We start from the raw sequence: 10590 nt of genomic DNA, 5'->3' as shown, positions 1-10590 counted from the left end.
AAATTCAGAGGGAGCGCCCAGCACGCAACACGTGGCGACGGCTGAATGAACCACTTGATGTGCTCTCAGCTAGTTATACTCTCAGAGCATACAAAATGACCCTTGCGGCGCTTCCACAAGGGATACCCCTTTATCAGTTGCTCTCCAACACCCGCAAAAAAGGGGAGCAACTAATTAACGAGCGCTCCCCCGGGAGCCTCACAACGATCTGAGCTATTTGGCGCGCTCTCAGCCGCCCGCCACATGTCGCACTCTAGGTGCTCCTTTCGGATTTTGTTTTTTTCCACACGTGTTTTCAGCTTTTTAAACGTTTTTTTTTTGTTTTTTTCGACGTTTCAGTTTTCCACCGGTCTTCCTTAGCTTTTAGATAAAAAATAAATCGAATTCTTTTTGCGCGAAAAAACACATTTTCTATTTTTTTTCTTTCACGAGAGTCACGGTTTTGCTTGCGAGAGGCACGGTTTTGCTTTCGCCAGAGTCACGGCCGTGCCTCTCGGAAAAGAAAAAAAACATGTTTTTTGTTTTTTTTTCCTTTCGTGAGAGGCACAGTTTTGTTTCGGCAAGAGGCATGATTGTGCTTTTATGAGAGGCACGACCGTGCTTCTCGAAAACGAAAAAGAAACGCGTTTTCTGTTTTTTCCTTTTCACGAGAGACACAGTTTTGCTTTCTCGAGAGACACGGTTGTGCTTTCGCAAGAGTCACGGCCGTGCCTCTCAGAAACGAAAAAAAACGTGTTTTCTGTTTCCTTCCGCGAGAGGCACGGTTTTGCTTCCACGCGAGGCACGGTGTGCTTTCGTGAGAGGCACGGCCATGCCTCTCGAAAACGGAAAAAACACGTTTTCTGTTTTTTTTCCTTCTGTGAGAGGTATGGCTTTGCTTTCGCGAGAGGGATGGGTGTTCCTCTTTCGGAAAGGGAAAATACCCGTGCTCCCGGTTCAGATTTTTCGTCCGGTTTTTTCGTGAAAAAAAAAGTTCTCAAGACCTATCAACATAGGATCTAGTTTTGAAGATCTTGAAGCGAGGAATCCAATGGTGAAAAGGATTCGAGATTTGGACACGCGGTTTAAAAAATAAAACATTTTGAATAGACGGATCTACGAAAAAAAAAGGAAAACTCTCAGGTTGCGATAAGTGCGCACATGCAGCGCGCCACTTGTAGCAACCAGGAAAATTGGAAGTGATCTTTGTAATGAGTACTCATCAATTAGTGATTTTGCAAAAAAAAACTGCTCTCAAACAAAGCGCGCTTCCTCTCTCACAGTCGTGGGCCTAGAGTATGGTGGGCTGTGGGCTAGTGGCGCGGTGGAACTTGAACACAGTCGTGGGCCTAGAGTATGGTGGCGCGGTGGAGACTTGAAACTCACTCTTCGCTGCTGGCCTTGGAAAACAGAATCTATGTACAACGACCCCTCGAAAAGAAAAGGCAAATGTACAGCATGTGTACTGCACAAGGGGAGGGTGTACTACTTCCGGCACTTGTACTACCCCTCCCAAGCCAACGCAGGCCGGCTGGCTGGCCGGCATGAACAATGCCCATCCCTACCGATCGATCGGTCGAGGGGGATGCTTTGCTAGCTTTATGCGTGTTTGGTGCACGTCCACCCACCGCTCACCGCCCCTTCCTTGTGCTTCCCTTCCCTGCTACGCATCTTCTTCTTCTTCTTCCTCTGGATGGCGTCTATTTAAGCCGCCCCACAACCGCAATCATTGAAACCAGAACAGGTGCAGGCATCATCGAACTCTCCCTCCGACGACATCGATCCCCGTCTCCCGATCTTCTCCTCCTGACTCCTGCTGCAGCTGCCAACCATGGCCTCTGAGGTACCAATACCATCTCCTTCCCTGTGTCTCTTCTCAGTTATTGTTGGGTGAACAGATCAAGAAAATCAATAGGAAGTGGCTAGCCTAGGAGAGACTTCTAATTTGTCGTCTCGCCTGTATATTATATTATAATACACCCCTTGTTAGATTAATTAGTTGATCATTCGTCGAAAAGAAAGATCGGTTGATCGAAATAAGCTAAGATAATGTTTGATCGGTTAGAATCTAACGAAACAAAAATCTTTTCATCTTACCATGGGCAGACTGTCGTCCTCAAGGTTGCAATGTCCTGCGGAGGCTGCTCGGGAGCGGTTAAAAGGGTGCTCACCAAAATGGAAGGTTATTCCCCTCTCCGCGTCTACCCGCTTCCTTTCAAAGCTACTCTACCAATGCATTTATACCAACCTAGTAAAGTTTCATTAGCTTGTCAAAATCAGTTTCAAACCTCGAAGGGAATGACTAAAAAACTTCACAGCAAATCAATTGGAGCTAAACTAGAATTCTATATATGGTGGCCTCACTACTAATGCTTTGCTTCTTCTCCCGGCAGGCGTCGAGAGCTTCGACATCGACATGGAGCAGCAGAAGGTGACCGTGAAGGGCAACGTCAAGCCAGAAGATGTTTTCCAGACGGTCTCCAAGACCGGGAAGAAGACCGCCTTCTGGGAGGCCGAAGCCACTCCTGCACCGGACGCTACCCCGGCCGCTCCTGCAGCGGAGGCAGCCCCGGCAGCAGACGCCGCGCCTGCACCGGAGGCTGCCCCAGCAGCAGACGCCGCGCCTGCACCGGAGGCAACCCCGGCCAACACCGTCGCTTGATGGGCACGCACAGTTGATGCCGCCGTGACCTTTGAAAACTCCAAGATATTGTTGTTGAGAGGGTCATGCATGTCTGGGCGGTTTGCACGATGTTACTTACGAGTTGACAACAACGTAATGGAATAAACAAAGTGTGTATGATTTAGAAAAATGAACACGTCGAGCACATGATTTACTATAGATTTCAGATCTATTAATGTTCTACAGCTCTTCCGTTGACGAAAGTGTTCAGTACAGCCGTCCATGTTAAATTTACACAGACTGAAATTTATAGTACAAAGATACAATGTTGTATTAAGGCCTACTTGCTACAAAAAATTGTGGGACATGTTATGTTTGGCACTTGCTTGAGACTGCTGGGGTTGGAGGAATCGCACGGAGTCGTCAACAACTCTCCCTGTTACCGTGTATCTGCCGCCTTCTTCTATGGGTATGTATACGCAGCTCTATCGCAATGACAATTTACAATTTGTACCGATTGAGTTATTTATACTCAATATTCTGTCTTTTTTGTGGAATGAATGGCTCGTGTCTGCAGTCAAACTTCGGCGCTAGCGTGGAGCCGTGGAGTTGTGCCGGGAGAGCGGCACTACTACAAGGTGGTGGTGTGCGCTGTGCCGGGAGCACCACTACTCAGAGTCATGGACTGTCAGCAGGATCAAGGCAAAATATCAACTCGGCAAAAAGGTATAGTGCAAATGTCTCCTTCCATAATACTCCCTCCGTCTCATAATATAAGAGCATTTTTGACACTAGTGTAGTGTCAAAAACGCTCTTATATTATGAGACAAAGGGAGTACTACATAATTTGCATCAGCATAGTCAATAGCTTGATGCACATCACTATTAAAAATATATAAAATTAGCAGCTTAAGTTGTTGAATTTTGTTCATGTTCATGCACACCATGATGTTCACTATGGAGAATCCGGTTATCATGTTTTCTTTCGGGCAAAAATCCGATTATCATGGTGAACTACAAATGTGTATAAAAAAATATCTATGAAAATAGCAATGCTACATCTAGAAACTAACAAATACAAATGTAAAAAAAGTAACTGAAAAATAATGGAGAATACAAGACAAGGTCTATACGTTTGTACTATGCAAGTCTTATTATGATAATATACTAAAAACAACCCGATTCCTTTCTTGAATCTCAAGGATCATGCTCATACTAAAACATAATAAATGTTAAAAAATTCAAAATGGATAGAACCAAAAAAGCTTAGCATTTGTAGAAACTCCTCTAACTTTGCATAAGAATAATTTTTTAATAACTGATACTAACTAGCACCCACTGTCACTCGGCAAAAAAAAGTTCATGATCACTCAGAGCTATGAATTTCAAAGAGCATCCAAGTGTGTACATAGTTATTAGTAAGCTCAAAACATGTTTCAACCAGAATAAATACATGTTTGTTATAGTCAATGTTTCACATTATTATCTAACTTAACATGTACTCACTCCGTCCGGAATTAAAGAGTGATGCTTGGCGTACGATAGGAAGTGTTTGATCTGTGTACGACACGAAATAAGGACCGTTAATTGCAACTTGACATAGAACTTCACAGTCCATTAGGCTGGTTGTAATGGGTAGTATCATAAGTTAGTATCATGCATATGATACTAGTATATGATACTACATCCCTAATGCATAGTATCATATAGTAGTATCATAGATGACTTTATTTATTGCCATGCATGACACATACTAGTGTAGCATTTATTATGATACGGTATCATGATATGATACTCAATCCTCTCTTACTTCATTTAATTCTATGTCACTTCATCAAAGTTGCCTAGTTGGTATGCATGATACTACCTATGATACTCTCATTACAACCAGCCTTATACTAGTATTGTACAAGTATTAGATGGGTTTTCATCGTATGTATAATCAGGAATTAAAAGGCCGGTGGACACTTCTCTCGGACCAAGGAATGGTGGGACTTGTGCCAGAGTTGATGGCTAGCTACACTATAGTCCACTCATTATCCTACATGCAGCAACTCAAGGCATAATGCTCATACTCCAGGCATATATTGCTTGCATGCAAAGATAAGACTGACAGTCTTTTTCAAAAAAGGACGATTCGTCGTGGTCAACCGCCCCTTTAAACCCGAATGGAGGCAGAGACATTTCAATTAGTAATTCAGTCTCGAACATGCATAGACATACCACAAACTATTAAAGATTAGTAATAAAAGACATCCAAACAATATGAAATTAAAGGTTCAGGTTTGTACTCCATGTCCGTAAGGCCAGAAATATAGATGAACCTAATGATATATCATAGCTCCAAAAGCTGATGCACTTCATTAAGACATACCAGAAGATATTAATATAAACTTACTGGTAAGTTATTGGATGTATGTGATCGAGATGTGTATTGAAATGATATAAATATTTTTTTATTCCAAACATAATTGTAATGTTAGTGCAAGATAAAATCAATCATTTTTTCCTATTTATACTGAACGATTTTACTTCACCATAGCCCATCTGCCCATTAATGTATATCGCTGGTGCGAAGAACCAAGCATGCGATCCAACATGGCTACATTGTTTCTGAATATAGAAATAGACTACGGCACGTTATTATTTCTAAGTTTTGTAGTCGTAATCTCGTGTGGACCACGACATTTGTGATCAACGGTATGCATAGTGACTACTTGCAGTATATATACGCGATGAACGACCAACCATGACTAAATACAATTGATCCCGCATAGCTTCATCTCCGAAACCCTGCAACCAAAGCAAACCCTAAAACAGCCACCACAAAATCCTGAAACCAACCACAGGAACAATCATGATGAGGAGTGCCATCATGCCACCTCTAATGTGCCTTGCGGCAGCCACACTGCCCAGGGCATATGTGCTGGTCGGTAGGGGTAGGCTCCTGCATGTCCCTTCTGCTGTAGCGCTGGCCCATTGCCCCTCGAGCTGCGGTAGAGTAAGCATCCATCTAACCCTTCGGGGTAGGACGTGGTTGTTTTCGGGAAGGTTTTGAGCTCACATGCAGCAACACCACTCATCATACTACTCACAACACCACCCATCTTACTCACAAGCTCTTCTTCAGAGACCTACTTATTGGAATATAACACCACCAATATCATTGGTTTCTACTCAAGTATGTGTGTGCATAATCAGAATGCAAAAAAATGATTTGCAAAACAAAAAATCAACATGGAAGGGGGGCATATGCCCCTCCCCTCCTCGGCGGACTTCACCATGCTATATTTATTCAACAATTACTTATAGTTGAATACATTATAATCATTATTTGCAGCATATAATAACATATAGATGATTGTATTGAGACTTTATTTGTCAACTAAAATCATGTTTTTGTGTTAATGCCTTTATATCTTTTATGATATACGATATATATTGTTGAAAGTATATATGTTAATACGTTAATGTTCATTATGTCTCAATCGCACTAGGGCCTCCATGATGATAGGGCCGGCCCTGTCCCTTCCTCACTATGTACTCCTTGCTTTAACGTAATTCGTCCAAGAAGCTGATTTTTTGTAAATTATGAGAATTAGTTACATGGCCATAACACCCATCCATGCCATCACCTTTTCAAAAATAACTTAGAAAGAGATTATTTTAGGTAAATTGATTAAAAATAGTAATAGAATATGACATACATCAATTAGGTTTCATTTTCAATTATATGACTGTTAACATGGAACTGGGGGTTGGGAGGGGGGAGGGGGCTTTTGCCCTGATAGTCTAAAATAAATACATCAATTAGGTGCAACGGGGTATATCATATTTCTTTGTGGAATAACGCTATGTTTTCTTTCTTATGCAAGCAAAATACATTTAGAACATTTGATTACAGATTCGATTGCTGCGATATGTTTTCAGACTTTTCTCCCACTTCAAGAATATTAAATTCAACATAGCAACAACTTTAAGATCTCCCCCGCAAAAAACACAACTTTAATCTGCACTTTCTACAATAAAACACCTGTGATAACTGATAGATAACTTTGACACATTGCTTGATCCATCACTTCATCGTTTAGATAACGACAGAATGAAAGGCCTTGTCTGAGCTGAAAAAGAAAATAGGAAATTCATTCATCATTAATTCACTACATATGGTGTCGTGTATGTATGCCCGCGTAATCATGATCACCACATCGGGATGATAAACACAAGTGACCCATCAACTGAAGCACTGGAATCTGAAAATTATCTTCAGATGTAAGGCATGAAGAATCAAATAAATGTGAAATATAATTATTTCCTTATATTCATTACAACAAGTAGGACTACCAGGAGTCCAGGAGCATTAAACTTTCATACCCACTGTTCCCAATTTGTCCAAATACACCCATTAGTATGAACCAATCAGATAACTGTTGGAATCATCATCCCGCAGTTCCAACATTGTACTCCAAAAAAGATCATTGAAGGTAATTGTGGCACACAGTTCCAGGAACACAATATATTATAGAAATTCTGAAATGACATAAAAATTTCTTATTTCCCACACAAAATACATTTAGAATATTTTATTTTAGAATTAGCTAGCACTATTATTTGGAGATTTCTCTCCTGTTGATTTACAAATTAATGTCACAATGTTTTTTAGCTTGTCGTTCTGGACATTAACACTTTTCAACACAAATGTTTTCTAGCTTGTCGTTCTGGACATTAACACTTTTCAACACAAATGTTTCTGGCCCTTTTTTATATCTTAGCACGGTTTACTATATAAAATCTAATGTTGTAAAGACTTGGAGAGTCTTCAAATACAACTTAATAAACTATAGTAAGAAACCTGAATCCTTAATAAACAAGACACTTGAAACAAGATGATTTTTGAAACAGATCTATGCTCTAGATTAAAACTTACATCTCACTTTTAATTATAATTAAAACAAATAAGCACCGGGCCGCATGTCTTTTTCGCCACCCTCCCCATCGGCGCCATCCCAGAAATCCGGCGGCTTTGTGTGCAGTAATAATTATAATTAGCTTTTCAGACTATCTTATCGACGCTTCCGGGCATCATGATGCATGTATCTGTAAATTAATATCAAGGTAATAAGCTCAAGTAATTTATCCAAAAAAGATCAGTCAACATGAGGACAACTTTAAAGGTTACATAGATTTAGGAATACGTCCTTCTGATTTTAATTTTCCAAATAATTCAATTGAACCTGTTCCTTCTAATTGTACGTTCTTTTCAGTCTCTTTTTGTGTGATTTGTCAAAAAAAATACTTGATTTAATTATGATATGCTTATTTCTAGGAAGTTACTCAATGCGTATCAACCTTTATGTGTTTTGGATTGTGAATTCTCTGAACAGAATGTACTGATTTTTCGCCATTGTGTTTCTTCCCTTCATTGAATAACTGCATGTTGATGATGTTGGACAGAGTGATGCAGCTGTGATGGGCACTTTTCCTTGGATTGCTGTGGCGAGAATTGTCTATGGACTTCGTCACATGGTCGTACCCATAAATGATCCATATTACGTTTAAAAGCTGATATGATTGAACATATTTTTTGCTGAGCAACTGAATTCATCTATGTTGCTTCATATTTTAGACTCTTCCTGGGCACCTTGGTCCCCGAAACTCCCTCGCGGGCTCGCTACCAAATGGCCTCATGGTCATGTAAGTCGAGGGCCTCTGATTCTTCGGGTTTCTGATTGTGGTTTTCAACTCTGTTTGGGATCAATGTTCCTTTCTTTGGGTTCCATCTTGTGTTTCTGCGTCTTCTATTTGTTTCATGCTGGTGCTGCGCTGAGCAATTTCCTGCAAGCTTTTTCCTTCTATTTATCTGAAGGAACTTCTTGCTACAGAGTTCCTGTTGCCACACGTAGTTTTTCGATATAGAACCTTGCCCCGAACAAGTTTTACTGTAACTAGCAAGGAAAGGCACTCCTGAAGTGGAATAGCATGGATCCTACAATGTTAGTTATGCTACCAACCATTCGCTTAGTGAATCGTATAACTCCATCTTTAATGTGTACGCCAGTTTAAAATATTTCAAAAAACAATTCATAAAAACTCATGTAACACAAGGATTAATCAATTGCTTTAATAATGAACCACGAGCATGAGACTGAAGAACTTCTCCAAATAAACCTTTTTCCATCAATGACAAAGCAAGCTTGCCAGATTTGTAGCTCGGTTTGAAAAATATGTTGATTTAAAGTTTAACGATTAAACGTAGCATTTTCCCTTTCTGAATGTGTCCTAGAAAGCATAGCAATGGCAGACCATGTATGAAGACTTAATATGGCAGCTGAGTTCACCTACCATCCTCTGTTTTCGATTATCTAATAAATCTTTTAATGAAAGCAGATTATTTTGTAAGTTTACAACTTTTATGATCTCTTCCCGAACCAAACATGAATCTTTCGATTCATTTGGCTCTCACGCTCCTTTTTTTTGCTATGGCTATTTCCATATTTTTTTTAAGTAATGAGCCTATCATCTATCTTCTTTTTTATGTTTATATTTCAATATACCAAAACCTATATAAGACTAGATAAATATTAAGAGGACTCTTCCAGCTAGATAAAAATATATCATGGTCAGCAAAGTTGTTTCTTTATTTGTATTTGCCCTTTAGTTAATAATTTCAATTTCATTAAGAAAAACCAACTAAATAAATGGAAAATGAAAATTAATAGAATTCTTTTTTCTTCAAATCCAAAAAATCTCTCTTTTTTATACATAGGTCGTCGATTCGGCATTGGTTAAAAAGGGCAGGGTGCCCCCTTTTTCTGTAGTAAATAGTTCAAACCATTTTATCGATATGAGTGTTCTATATCAGATAAATTTACATTAGCTATTTCCCGTTTAAATTCGGTACTAATACTAATATAGTTGTAGAAAGAGTACCTCTTTTTGCCTGGACTTCAAGCAGTTTAGCTTTAACCGTGTTAATGGTCTCACATTCTTGGTTTATAGATAATCAAAGTTGATTTACCAATGCGTCGCAAAATGCTATGGTTCTTCCATATGATTTCTGAATTTATTCAGAAGTAATTCGTCGAGATCATGCACCCTTTTCTTATTTATCCAAAAAATACTAAAAAATATTATAAAGTGCAGCCGGATAGATCCAATCTATTCTTGAAATAGACAACTCGCACACACTCCCTTTCCAAAAAATCAAAACACCAACCACTACAGTTAGATTTATTAGATTTGTTGCTAAAATATTGATATTAAGCCCGAAACTGCTAGCGGATGGCCAGTGAGCTAAAAAACGAAAGAATGGGTTACATTTTTCATATGCTCTCCTCTTATAGATAGGATGAACAAAGAACAAAGTTTTTCGATCACTTACTTCGATCGCCCTTTTTTGATTACCTTTTTTAATGCAAATAGATTCAATCTAGTAATTTCTTTTAGATTAAGACTTACGTCTTGTTTGACCGGTGAAAGACTTCCTTTGTTAAAGCTTCTGTTCCCAAAATTCCTAAAATAAAATAAAAGAAAAAAACTTTCCACTTTCCTAAACTAAGGACGGGAAATAAGAAGGTGAGCATATCTTCTAAATTAATAATACTCAACTCAGCGCTTCCTAGAATGGGGTATTATCAGTCTCGATAAATAGATAATTTCAGGAGTAATAAATAGGAGTAAATTAAACAAAGTATTGATATAATTGGAATTGAGGAAGCAAGTACCAATTTACTAAAAAAAGAAAAAATATCTAATCAAAATTGAAAGATTTTTTTTTAAGATTAAACAAAAGGGTTCGCAAATAAAAGTGCTAGTGCCACAACTAGTCCATAAATTGTTAAAGCTTCCATAAAAGCTAGACTAAGCAATAAAGCACCTCGTATTTTACCTTCTGCTTCTAGCTGTCTCGCAATACCTTCTACAGCTTGTCCTGCAGCAGTACCTTGACCAACTCCAGGTCCAATAGAAGCAAGCCCTACGGCCAATCC

At 39.2% G+C, this 10590-nt stretch overlaps 1 protein-coding gene across 1 annotated transcript; it reads left to right on the top strand.

Annotated features, from left to right (window-relative positions):
- Positions 1-1520: 1520 nt before the first annotated feature.
- LOC123160737 (copper transport protein ATX1) lies at positions 1521-2939 on the top strand. The gene is made up of 3 exons (XM_044578582.1): positions 1521-1822; positions 2086-2161; positions 2373-2939. The coding sequence occupies exons 1-3, from the start codon at positions 1811-1813 to the stop codon at positions 2639-2641; spliced, it is 357 nt and encodes a 118-aa protein (XP_044434517.1). The 5' UTR covers positions 1521-1810; the 3' UTR covers positions 2642-2939.
- The last annotated feature ends 7651 nt before the right edge of the window (positions 2940-10590 follow it).

This window comes from Triticum aestivum, chromosome 7B, assembly GCF_018294505.1.
Source record: "Triticum aestivum cultivar Chinese Spring chromosome 7B, IWGSC CS RefSeq v2.1, whole genome shotgun sequence".
Lineage (NCBI taxonomy): Eukaryota > Viridiplantae > Streptophyta > Magnoliopsida > Poales > Poaceae > Triticum > Triticum aestivum.
The sequence above is the reverse complement of the archived record's forward strand: the minus strand, read 5'-3'. Positions and strand labels throughout refer to the sequence as shown.

What these genes read in the sequence shown, in the direction of transcription:
- LOC123160737 (XM_044578582.1), top strand. An exon ending in GGTGCTCACCAAAATGGAAG is followed by an intron (nt 2,162 to 2,372) that starts GTTATTCCCCTC and finishes TTCTCCCGGCAG; the next exon opens with GCGTCGAGAGCTTCGACATC.